Source organism: Schistocerca nitens, chromosome 5, assembly GCF_023898315.1.
Source record: "Schistocerca nitens isolate TAMUIC-IGC-003100 chromosome 5, iqSchNite1.1, whole genome shotgun sequence".
NCBI lineage: Eukaryota > Metazoa > Arthropoda > Insecta > Orthoptera > Acrididae > Schistocerca > Schistocerca nitens.
In genome coordinates this window covers 737,178,918-737,192,805 of record NC_064618.1, presented here as the reverse complement: position 1 = coordinate 737,192,805, position 13,888 = coordinate 737,178,918, and the positions used below count along the sequence as shown (strand labels likewise).

At 36.5% G+C, this 13,888-nt stretch overlaps 1 protein-coding gene across 1 annotated transcript in view; it reads left to right on the top strand.

Annotated features, from left to right (window-relative positions):
* LOC126260822 (hamartin) overlaps positions 1-13,888 on the top strand; it is a gene marked incomplete in the record, with an annotated part of 282,514 nt that overhangs the window by 126,037 nt on the left and 142,589 nt on the right. Inside the window, 3 exon segments of the mRNA XM_049958206.1 lie at positions 6,737-6,826; positions 10,067-10,345; positions 11,163-11,354. Of these exon segments, the coding sequence (XP_049814163.1) occupies positions 6,737-6,826; positions 10,067-10,345; positions 11,163-11,354 (561 nt within the window).

Sequence of the window (13,888 nt, the reverse complement as noted above, 5' to 3'; positions counted from 1 at the left end):
AGCAAGACGAATGACATTAAAATCCATATCGTGTTTTAACTTTGAAAGAAAAATAATAGTAATAATAATGATGATGATACGAAAATATATGTGTATATATTTAAGTTATATAATTCATTAGATAGCTTTCGAAAGCAAACTGGGAAGGGTATGGTTGTTTTCAGTAGATTAATTAATTAGTTAATGAGAAGAAAAAAACATGATTAATAATCAAGTAGTTCTTGTATTAATGAAAAGAATTATTCTTTTCATGGTATTTTGTATCTCAGTTAGGTGGCTTAGTAAGTAGAAACACACTTAATCATTTATGTAAAGTGGCACGTGTTGAGGGAACTGAATAGTGTTGCAAAATTTTCTGTACTGTAAGTGAGCATGCAGGTATACAGCTTTTTCTGAATGAGATCAAAGTACATTTTTTGTTATTTTACCTCATAAATTTGTAGCCCATTTGAAAAACCCATAAGATCAATGCTAAAAAGTCACTGTTCTTACATTTCTTCCTAGTAAGGTTTATCTCTATTCTACATTATTAATTGACATCTTGCTTGACTTCGTCCCGTTTCCTTCCTATTGCCATTTGATGTGACTGAACGAGTTATAAGTGCCATGAAAGACAGTTTGCACAATGGGAGGTAGCGAAGTTAAGGGAATATTTTAGGCCGTTGCGGAGAGAGGATATGTGAGGGAGGAAATTCTGAAGTAATCTATGATCGACTATGCCAACACAGCTTGCAATGTTTAGCTTCACTACACAATTATGATACAACTACTGCTAGGTTGTGGCAGCAATGGGAAAACAAGACAGTCAACATGAAGTGTTTTGGACTGAGCCAATACATGACGAAGGGGCCCAGCTGCCACCTTTTCTTGTGGCACTTGTAACTCTGTCTAATCTGTTTGCATGTATTTCTAATGTACTTTGTTCAGCAATGATATCGTCAACCTTTTAAATTCAAACACTGATTCTCGAAGAATATCCTCAGTTAGAATCAAGAAAACATTGGCCATTTCCTGCTAGTGAGTTCTTATTGCTTGGCAACTTGTTACATCACCCAACAGCCAGCACAGCCGGCATCACAAGTGGGCTGTCAACTATTGATTTTTGCAAGCGCGTGTGAATGACCCCAGTGTGTATTGTGTGTGTTTTGATTATTCATTTCCTTTGGTGTATGTGCTGCAGTATGCCATTTCAAAGCAGCGACACATTGAAAATGTGTCACAAACACATCATCATTATTTTTAAATGTCTGTTAATTAAAGATCAAGGATATAAGGCTTCATGAAATATTATGATACCCAAGATGAGACATAACTCATATGATTTATCTGTAGTGTAATAAGTAACATCATAGTTTACAGAGTTAGATGTGGCGGATTCACATCCTACTATAAGCTAACATTTTGTTTTAATCTTGGATATAACACATTCTGGGAATTTGTTATGGATGTAATACAAGCATGTTTTGCAATATTCAATTTTATTTAATATTTCTGTCTTGTTTAGAGAACAGAGGGTGAAATAAATATTTAGATTTCCATGTCTGAATATGTGGTGATTTCCGATTGTGTGGTTAGACAGGAGCCATAGAGGACAGATTTAATTGCTGAGACTGAAATGAGTAGCAGTAAAATTCATATTCTTCCTTCTCAAAAATATTTGTCTTTTTGTTTCCAAATATGTGACAGTGTCAAAGTGTGTGTTTAGGCAGGAACCTATGAGGACAGCTTAAATTGCTGAAAATGAAATGATGAGCATCACTTGGAAGCGATGAGCAAAATCATTCACATTTTGCTTTGTCACAAATATGTCGCATGTTGTGCAACCACGCACATTCCCATAAGGATTTCTCGCCAAAACTGAGAGTCACCTGTTACTAAGACATCCATAAACATCAGCTTGGCACTGCAGTGATCAACAAATTGATAGCCTCATTTTGGGTTTCCTTCACAGGACCACTACTTCAGAATTATTCCCGTTCTTTCAAAAACGTGGTCTATGATACACGCAGGCCAGAGTGCATGTTTGTGGGACGTCAGCAAAGTGTTGTTATTGCTGGCTGACACACACCTGAAACGTGAGACCGGTATTACTCTGTAGATCATATTTGTCAAAGATTTAGTTGAACTTCTCTGCCCAAACTACTTCACTAGAGCTGTAACACGATTGTCACCTGTACACTATCAAATGTTGGTGGCAAGTGCATTGCTTGAAAAGAAAGAAGAATGGAAATGATTGTGGGCAAAGCTGTGTATAGTGAGAAGAAACGCTCGAAGTTGGGCGAAACGGTGTATAGGGAGAACAAACACTCGAAGTGTTCACCAGAATTTGCTTCATGGCTACTGTGTGAGGACATAAAGAACAACAAAAAGTATTTGAGAACTGGTGAACAAAAAGTTCAGTTTGCCCTCGTGAAAGTGGTCCCTCATGTTTGCATATATGACTCATCTACAAAATACCATTCTTAATTTCATTTATCACAAATGATGTTTTTGGATACCATGCAACTGTGTCATTAACAATTTAAATAATGGAACATTGCACTAATTATGTATTTTTTCACGCTTAATATGATGCCTTCTGAGAAGTTAATCTCATTATCAAGAGGAAATACTTACGTAGGTATTTTATGTAGTGTTTGTATGTGTGTTCTGCTCTCTTGCCTTGCAGCTATATTTTTATGGTTTAGTGTAATTGGATAGACACCCCACACAATTACAGTTCCTCAGCCAACTTGAAACAGTCCCCTGTTGACGTGCAGGGTCCAGCCTAGTTTTTTTTTTAAAATTGCTTAATTTTGTAAATATTTCTACTTGAACATGTGAATAGATTCTCATAAAGAATTGTGAAAAAATGCATAACTGATCTAGTGTTTCATTATTTAAATCATGAATGCTACTTGCATTAAAGATTCTCTCACAGCTTTAAGATTTTTAGCAACAGGAGAAAGCTGTTCTAGCTTGAATTATAGTATTTGATTCCCTCAGTGTACCATTTTATTTATTATGCCAGAAATGTGTGAAACAATATCTAAATCACGCAAGGAGGAATTTATGAAGGTTAAGGTAATTATTTAGAGTAAAAATAAATACTTTTATGTCACTTTTGTACACTATGAATGCACTTGGATTTTCACATTTCCATCTCCTTCCACATCCTTTCTTTTTATGTGTAAACTTACCATCATCCACAGTGCAGCAACTTGAAATGCAGCTGATTGCTGTAGCTATTTCTTCGTATGATTCCATCAACTTATCATGGTTTTGTAGTCACCGTGCTTTATGTTACGAAGACTTCTGTATTATTCATAACTTGCAATAATCACTGAGGTGGTAGCAACACACGAAATATGCGAGGGTTGTTTGAAAAGTTCTTGGAGCAGAATAGAAAAAAAGTACTTACATCACTGAAACTTTTCTTATTTTCAATTTAGTCTCCTTGTAGATCAATGAACTCAGTCTGATGATGTTCCAGTGCCTTGATCCCATCTTGAAAATGAGTTTGCTCCAGGTCTGCAAAATAGTTGTCAACTCCAGTTATCAGTTCTTCATTTGAAGTGAATCTTTGTCCACCAAGAAAAATTTTCAGTTTTGGGAAGAGGTGGAAGTCAGATGGAGCCATATCAGGTGAATAAGGCAGGTGTGACAACAATTCATACCTCGGTTCATGTAATTTTGCCATGGCGATGGCACATGTGTGGTTGCACATTGTCTTGATGGAAGATGACTTTCTTCCTTGCTAAACCTGGCGTTTTTCACTTATTTTTTGTTGCAGTTAATCTAGGAGGTTAGTATTCTCCAGTAATTGTTTGCTCAGTTGGGAGATAATGTACAAACAGAATTCCCTTCGATCCCAGAACACTAATGTCATGACCTTTCTCACTGAAGGAATTGTCTTTGCTTTCTTTGGTGGCAGAGAATCAGCATGTTTCCACTGCTTTGACTGTCATTTTGTCTCTGGAGTATAGTAGTGCACCCATGTTTCATCTGTAGTCAGAAACCAGCGCAAAAAATCTTTCGTTTCTCCTAAAATGGGCCAAACATTATTCTGATATGTCCATTCACATGCGTATTTGATCCAGTGTCAAGAGCGATTTTGCAGATAATTTTTTCATTTCTGATTCTTCAGTTAAAATGTGATATACCCTTCCAGATGACATCTGGCACGCGTGAGCAATTTCATGCTTTCTCAATTGGTGATCCTCCATGACCATTTTGTGCACTTTTGCAATGATTTCTGTAGTAACGATAGCTCTTTGCTGGCTACTGCACGGATCATCATCTAAGCTCTCCCGACCGAATTTAAATTCATTTGTCACTTGGCAACAGTTGAATATGAAGGAGCAGAGTCCCCCAGTGTATTCTGGAAATTGGCATGAATATCCTTTGCTTTCATACCTTTCTTTACGATGTACTTAATCATTGCTCAAATCTCGATTTTTTAAAAATTTTTTAAAATTTTATTTATTTATTTATTTATTTATTATTTTCCCCCTCCCACAAACCACTACGCGAGAACAACAGAGCCACATCACCTCCACAGCTCTCTTCAAAGAGCACTGACGTGGCACATTTTTACAGGCAACAGTCCAGCGAATATCATATGAACAACTCATTGCGCTAGCACTGACCTCTCTTGGTGATTCTGAGAACTTTTCAAACCACCCTCATACTTTACCATTTTATAGCTTAAATGTACTGAAGCAGGCGACATGTAAACAATGGCCCTCACTCTAACTTTTATCTGTGCTGAAATCTTCCCTACTACACTGTCACAAATTTGACCAAAGGGCTTTGATAAGTATTTATTGTTGGTCACAAACACTACATTGCTGATGTCACAAAGACATGTGCTGAGGCGCGTATTTATCATAAACTGTGCTGCAGAAATTGGTGCGAAATGTACTCATTCCACACATGTAAAATGAGCTCGTCTACTGGATGTTTACATTGACTACAGAAGGAAATCCCCCCCCCCCCCCCCACACACACACATATTATATGCCGACGCCTTTCACCGTGCTTCACAATTCTCGGTTTAATTCAGCGTATTAATCAAGTTTTGCTTTTTTTTCTGATTTTACACAAAGGAAAGGTCTCTAAAAAATGCATGTTTTCATGTATAATTTGTGGTCATAGCATGTCAGAAAATAGCTAAATTGCCATGTACTCAGACACCAACGTAAATTTTTTTATGAGTTTTTACTTGCTGTTACACATTAGTGATTCTTTTTTAAGAACTGATGAGATTTGTTACCATATATTATTGTGTAAGCATTGTATTATACATTTACTTTCATTCACTTATACAGATTTTATACCATGTATTGGAAAGGCTTATGATATACGCCAGTTGCATATATTTTTGGTCATATTTTGGGTGTTTTAATGTTTTCCTTGAATCTGCATGTCCTTCTATTTTGTGTATTTTTTATGTTTGGACAGCACGAAGATGTAAAATAAGGGTTTCACTGTCATCCCAAAAGATGTTGTTTATATGTAGATGATATCATGTATGTGTTAAAATACACGATATCATTTATTTTGTATTTTGTTATTTGCTTGATATACTTCTTGGACAGTGTACGGTAGATGGAGTTCATCAGCATACATACTTCATCACAGCTGGTGCTGCATGGAGTCACCAACACAGTACCGAGTGCCAAGGAGGACCTCAGAATATTGTTTTATGAAAATCCTTGGAGGAGCCAGTTAACAGTGACAAATATGTAAAATGGAGATATATGTAAAACTTAGAGTATGAGCTCAGTCAGTGCTAAAGTCAAAATGTTTGTAATTTTAAGATGGAAATTATTCAGCATCAATAACAATAGAAGGTAACTAATTTATCATGATTTAAAGGAGATCAATAAGCCAGAATTGACACCACATTTCAGTAGAAGTGCAGATGCAGTTGCTGGTTATGTCTAATGGTCTGAAACCATTGCCTAAATTTTCTTGATCCACTGCTACCAATATTATTTCACTCAGCCCAAAATACCTATTCCCAAGGACTCCAGTGTCTCATTAGACTTTGGGCATTACTATTTATGGGTCATTAGCCTGCCAGGGTACGAAGAACGTGAAAAGGGATTTTCACAGCAGATACAGTCCACACTGGAGTGCTTTTGAATCTTAAAGCTTTTGAGTAACACACAGTTCGTACATCACATGCCGAAAGTGGCCTGAAATCACCAATACACCAGTGCTATGGATTATATGCCAAATCTTTCAGTGTCTAGCAGACTGTAACCATAAAGCACTGCTGATAGTTCATCTGTCTTAACAAAATTCAGTGACCTCCTTGGAGATTTTTGAGGTACTATTATCTGTTGTTGATTTCCACTCTGTTGTTTCCTTTCATTTGCACATTCATCTCTATGATGCATTACCAACCATCTCACATTGTCAGGGGGATGGTATATACAATTCAGTATTATTATAGCTATAGATTCTAACAGTTTTTCCAAATGAAAGCACTCCACATATTGAAACTGTATTGTAAAGAAATTAATAAGAAAATTTTTGTAAAGAATGTATCTAGTTAAAATTCAAAGGGCAAACCAAGTCTGTTATGACGTGTACTCATATTTTCTTGTTTACATTCTCATATCAATTTTCTGTGTTGTATTGAAGTTGCTATTTCTGCACTATCTTTCTAACCACCATGTTTTAAAGAGCACAAGTACTAATATTTCACGTGTCACACATATTTAATAATTTTGTATGAATGCTGCAGGGCCATGTTACTGCTTCTGTGCCTCCCCATGAAGGGACATCACCACCTGAGGCTGCGGTAGAGGCAACCCCAGAAACAACACCTGTTAAGGTAAGGAGGAAATGGAGTGTTGATTTTAAGGTGCTGGGCAGTACTCAATATACAACGTATCTTTATTCATAACATTGAATAAGCAGACAATGATCTTTTCTTCCTCCATGTTTCCTTATTCCACTTCTTGTATTCCATCACAGTCCCTCCTCTCTGACCCTACCCTTGTCACATTATGTATTTCTCTCTCATCAGTATTACAGGAAATTGACAGCAGATACATCATCTTTAGTAGTGAATCAAATTGGAGGAATTTGGTTCCAACAAGCCGCAACTCCTCAAACACAATTAAAATGGAGGAAAACAAAATCACAGTATGTATTAGAAAAGGAAAAATATTAAGAGAAATTAAGCCGTATTGTAAGCTGAGAAATCTTGAACTGATTAATCCTCCAGCATGCTGCACCACAGATCCATTTCTCCACTGTAGTATTTAAAAAAAACTTATATGTGACCAACATTCTGATGCAAAGACTGACCAATCTAAGGGACTGTAACTGCTCCAATTGGAAATTCCAATGGGTTTCCAGTGTACTTTCCTTATTATTGGGCATCTGTATCTGTGACTGTTAAACCTGGAAGACAAACAGTATTACTTGTTTCATGCGTTGACCCAGTCAGATTATTTTTGTTGACTTATTGGACATGGTTCGAAGATGATAATCATTCCAGAAGAAAATGGTGCAAAGAGAGGAGAAAGTTTGTGGAAGTCGATATTCTATGAAAACATTCATTTGTGTGTCATGACTAAATAACCTTCCCTAAATATAAAGCTTTCATAATCTTTTTATTATTCCTTTCAAAATATGATACTTGATCACATATCGTGACAGTGGGTTTTGGATTATTGGTCGGAATGTTACTGAAAAGTTTGCACACTGCCATAATTCTAAAGTAGTGTGTTCTTACCTTCATTGGCTTATTCTTTTATGAACTATTCAGGTTTAGATGGAAGCTCCACCATGAAAACACAAGAAATACTAGTTTTGGCCTGTGTGCGCCTACTTCAAACACGAATTGGGAACCTTTGTCCTAGCCACATGGCAGTCAAGCTGTTATTGAAGGCATGATCTTAGCATAGAGACAAATTTTTCATGTGTTAGCAGTGATGTTGGTTACAACAAAGAGGTACAGTTTTGTTGAGTTATCGCTCCTGGGATGGCGGTATTGTGGCATTCCCTTCGTTAACTGTTACTTTTGTTCTCTTGCTGGTGAATGATTGGTGGTTGATGTAGCTTTCTTAGCCCATTGTTAAGTTTATAATCCTTTCAACATCATATTTTCCTCCACTTAATAATTTGTACCAATATAACTCAAATGACAATTGTTTGATGCCTGAGATTTAATTATCTTGGATTCACTACTCTCTTAGTGGTCAAAGATTGACTGCAAGTACTCGATTGGCCTCAGATTGATCACTCCCAACTGAGAGCTTTGTGTTTCTTTTTTACCTAAATTATCAAGTATTAAATCTTGTTAATATGTAAAATAATAAGCGCACTTGTGGTTACATGTAATACGGTTTAAAATTGTCTAACTTTTTCATACCATCATTTTGCTCTGTCAGTTCTCATTATGTGATTCAGGTCTTTGATTTCGATTTGCTTCTTAAAAAATACACTTAAGATTGCTAACATTTAATGAAAGCCAGGACTCTCTCTCTCTCTCTCTCTCTCTCTCTCTCTTATTTTTTTATTTTTACATTGATGTAACAGGTTTTGTTTGGTGTAGCTTCTGTGAACTAAACTCAAGTGTGACAGGAAAGCACTAATTGACTTGTTTCTTGATACTTTGACATTTTGATATAATTGAGGTAACTGTCAAACTAGTAGGTGAAAGTATCTCTATTTCAGCTGCTACTTACCTGTAATTGATGAATTTTTTTATATGAATTAAATGAAACATCAATAAGAGTACATTGGTTACTTCTGAAATGTATGCCATTGACAAAACCTGATTCCTGGTTCACACTTCCCAAATGAAATGCTGTCTTTTGATAGCTGTAAGTTCCATAATGATACATTTTTATTTTGGCAGTTTTTTTGTTTATTTGGTGTGTGTTGTATTATGATGTGCTGAACCATACAGGAAGTTGCCTTTCAACTTAATTTAAAATTATGTAGAATGTAAATTGAACTAAGTCATGCTGTCATGACATGCAACTTGGTTGAAACTTTAACAATGACATCACAAGTCACCATGTCAAAAGTAGCTGTCTCGGCTCCGGGGCAGCAGTGTGTGGCCAGCTGTGTTAAGGCAAGGTCGATACACATAGTGAGCCGCATGTACTGTAGCAATAATTTCATGTGGAATAATTTCGTGATGGCAACAATGAAGTCATCTGCCTTGGAATTTTTAACTCTCTCTCTCTCTCTCTCTGTCTCTCTGTGTGTGTGTGTGTGTGTGTGTGTGTGTGTGTGTGTGTGTGTGTGTGTGTGTGTTCTGTTTCTTGGTAGTGTAACGTAACAACAATCCCTGATATCAAGAGGAGCAGAGGACATAAAAAAACAAAGGCGTCAATTGAAATAGTGGGTTTGAGAATCTACACATGTATATTAAAGAGGACCCATTTACTAACATGATAATCATCATGTAGATTTTGTGCTTTACCTCATCTGAATGTATAGGTTTTGAGGTGAAGTCAGTATCAGCAGAAAAGCTAACTTCATTCTTCATAGAGTGATCATTGTCTGCTGTTTCATTAAATACACAGTGTACAGTAACGACCAAATTGTACACTCTTTCTTCTGAGTGGGCTTTATGTTGCATCATCACATCTCACCCACTTTATCCATTTTACTTGGCAGCCTCTATTTTGGTTTTACCTAATATCAAAGAGCAGCTTTTTCTTCAAATAAAGATGGTATAGCATCATATGTCAGTGAGAACTCTTAACATCGTTAAGAACAGTGGAACAACATGTTTTGATGCTGATTCCATGTAATTCATTGATAGAGCCAAAAACTCTGTACATGAAGAGTAAGCTGGAAAACTGTACTCCTTATGTGACTAGTTGACTTCATAGCATGGATCAGCTATTAAGAGATATTATTTCTCTTTACCAGATATATTTTACAAACATTTATTTTTGCAGTTTCATTTTTACAAGTTATTTTTGTTGTGCTTTAGAATTAGCAAAGGAGAAAAAAATTTTGTTCCATTTAAACCTTGTCTTATAGAAACTTCATGTATTGTTGTTTATGTGCAGGACAAACTTCATGTATTGTTGTTTATGTGCAGGACGTGAGACATTTGGTTGGTCGAACCCCTCCAGCCAACTCTAATGTAGTTCGGGCTCTAAATCCCCATGGATCTGCCCGGTGGCAGAGCCTGGCATCCAATAACACAACCCCATCACAGTCGCAGCCTTCATCTCCGATGAGGAAAGAAACTTCCCCATTTCGCTTTCCCTCTGACAGTGTATCAGAAAATCGTGATATCATTTCGTCATCTTATGAACACCGAAATACCATATTTTCTCAAAAATTAATTAGCAGAATCCACCAGGAGAGGATGCAGGTTAGTGAGTTTGAAGCTATTGTTTGTAGAGAAGGAAAATATAACATTCATTTCAAAAGACTTTGTCCTGTTTCATTTGCAGCATGATTTACCAAATGTAGTCCCGCATGATGTGATTTGCATGTGCACCACCATATATTTAGAGATCATCATCTAAGCTCTGCTAATCATTTTTTAGTCTGAACAGCTTGTCTCAGCATGCCTAGAAGTATTTTTGTGATTTCACTTTCTTCTGTTCTCTGAAACTTTATCAGTATATGCCTCCGTCTATTTGAATTGTATACACTGTTCATATTAACTTTTTGTCGTCATTTCTTTCCTGAGGTGTGAGGCTCTGTAAGTTCCTTTGGATATTTTCCTACCCTTGCTGCTTTAAATTTGCTGAATATAGTATATCATGTGCAGTGCAATAGCATGTTTACTGGTCCAGTAGAAACAGTGCTTAACATACAGCATACTTGGATAAAACCATTTTATTTGGTTGTAGAAATTATTTTGTTTTCTGTATTTGTTCCCTTTATTTTTCATTTAAATTTAACTTACAGAGGCAATTATTGCACATAAGGTGCAAGATCTACAATGTTAACAAATACTTATATTTAAATGGAATACATATATCAACACATAATTATTGATTAAAGAGTGTGGAGTGGGGGTGGGGGGGAGAAACGTACCTTTTCCTCCCTTTGCTTTAGAAGGAATTGTGTTACCCAAATAATCAGTCTTCTAGATTTATCTTTTAAAGAAAAGAATGGGTGTATGAATTTTTGTAATATGGGTTTTTGTGCTTTCATTTTTTTTTTTTTTTACCGTGCAGGCAGCAACTGAGACTGTACAAAGAGAAAGCCAAGCCCCTGTCAGGGCAAGGAGCCCACTGAGTGGTCGAACCAGTCCAAGTCAGAGGAATGGATTTAAATTCGATCAGGATGCTAGCCAGGAAGACCAAGAGGTGTTGGAAATTGTGCGCCTTGGAGAAAATCTCACTATTGGTACACAGCCAAAAGTCATGGTGAGACTGTTTAAGGCATTTGTTAATTATAGTGCTATTATACGTATCATTTTTTGCCAGTTAAGAAACTGTAACACGTTTGTGTAGCTCTTTTGGTTTTAGGTTTTTTGTAGGTATTGCCACTTAATATAAGGGCATGAAATAACTCACAACTTGACAATTCATTTAATAAATATTTTTTAAAAACTGTTGTATTTTAAGTATTGTTCTAACCTGTGATATTAAACTATTGGTGCAGTCAAGTGTTCATGCATGTTTCTTATACGAGAAGAAAAATGAGATTTGTAACGACTATTGTACTACTTTCATTATTGTAATTATATAGTCCACAGAATACTCAGTATATGCAGCTCTCATTGGTAAATAGAAATATATTAAATCACTGATAGATTGATACTGTTCTCCAAAGTATGGTGTAAACTTGGTCCCTTGCCTTTCATGGGCAATCTTTTTACCAATTGTGCTCTCCTGGAATGTCTTGTGTCTTAGCACAAAGCTTCAATCTGCCATTACCTCTCCTATTTTCCAAACTGCACAGAGATATTTGTACTCATCTTGTTGGGCTAGTGCATTTGTGAAGCAGGAGAGAAAGTAGTCTTTAATTGTGTAGCCTTTGTAACAGTGAACCACCTCAGTGAATTGTCTTATGGTATTGGAGCTTGTTATTCCAGTTTGCAGGAAAATGCTCCATCTCATTAACATTCAAGCATTCTTTATAAATAAAAGGTCCATAATAATTATCTGACATTATAAACATCCTCATTGATGATGTAAAGTCTTCCAGATTACTCCACAAAAACAGAGGTGACTACTGTTTATGCCATTCACTATTAGCTGAATGAGAATTACAATATTATTCCACAGTAGAAGTAGTGCTGAATTTATTTATTTATTTATTTATTTATTATTTTTTAAATTTTTTTTTATTTTTTGCAGTTAATACCTAATTTTGGTCATCAGTTGCTATGTAACTAGTAAATAGAGCTGACTGAATATGAATTGAACTAAAATCTGCACATCGAATATTTGTTGGAATTTGTGATGATGTATAATAAATTGAATTTGTTACTTTCCTTAATTTTTGGTAAGTTGACCTAAGTTCCAGCTTTGTTAGGACTTACAGGATACATAAACTTCCTCTGCTGATTCTTAACATTATGTTACCATCATCTTTCTGTTGCAGAATATATATGTATTGAGATTTGTGAAGAGCAACAATTCACTAAGAATGGACCTTTCAATTGTGATACACCCTTGTCTGCTTTCTCCCATCTCACCTATCCCTTTATCGAGGGATTTGCTGTTTAAGATGCAACTTGATTTTTCAGTATTTACAAACCACTGCCAAAAGTGAGTCATGTTAGGTGCCAGAAAAACAACGTAGAACCATCAGCAAGAAATTGCACTCGGACCTTAAGACTTACAGTTGACACTTAAATTGTGCGCCCACATATTATCAACCCTAAGTCCCATCCCAAGCCACGTACTCGCACAAATTTGTCCTACTTATAATCAGTTGGTCCTGGCCACATTAGCTTGGTGTCACTCTAGCCAACTAGTGATAACTTTACACTTCTGTCCTCACTGTGAGATGTGTTTGAGTGAGTAGAGTTGGAATTGAGAAAGGCAGACACACATTTTCACATAAAGGAAAGGAGAATACAGGAAGAAAAGCAGACTGACCTGCTGGAGGAGCTTGAAAAAGCTGTTCAGTAAAGTAAATACGAAAATGTTCTGAACATGGAAAAGAGGTATAGCTTTACTGGAGTTTTTAGTAACTTGATAGACTTTTATAATGTGTATAAAACAATGGCCCTTATATTATATAGATAACTGAAATAATCACTGAACTAAAGCCTCCCTAGTGGTATCTCAGAAGCTGAACAGAGAGCATGTAATGATCTGGCAACATTTCTGCTCAGTTGAATGTGCCACACACAGTATCTTTTTGAGTGTAGCAACACACAGTTGCTGCCAGTTGGTTGGCATGGTATAAAACGGCTGATGAATAGGACATAAACTAGTGTGCAGCTGGAAAATATAGCAGGATTGGCAACAGCTAGCATCACATACATATCCTGATGAGGTAGTGCACAGAGAATGTCGGCGAGCATCTGAAAACAACTGAATACATCTGAGATTGAGGATCTGATTTGGGGTATATTTGAGTGTTTGCTGACCAGTACTTCTCCAACAGCAGTAAACTCACTCCAGTAGACACAACAGGTTGTAGTAGCTGGGCATCTTCATGGCATGGCTACGACTGCATTTGTTCTGCTCATCTTGTTTAGTCAGCTCTGAAGGAACTTAGCCAAAGCTGTGATATTGCCCATCTTCACTCTTCATAGGTGCTGGCTAGCTTTTCCATGTTTTCAGCTCCTTGAATGAGTGCTCCTGCACTCTGAATGTGTTTTCTTACTTCATAGTGCGTGGTCATCACAGTCTCCCTGTGACTTTGTTTTGCTGCATGGCCCAGACTAGTGTGTGGTGCAACATCCCTCCAAAGAAATCCTGTCTCTGGATTCACAGCTATT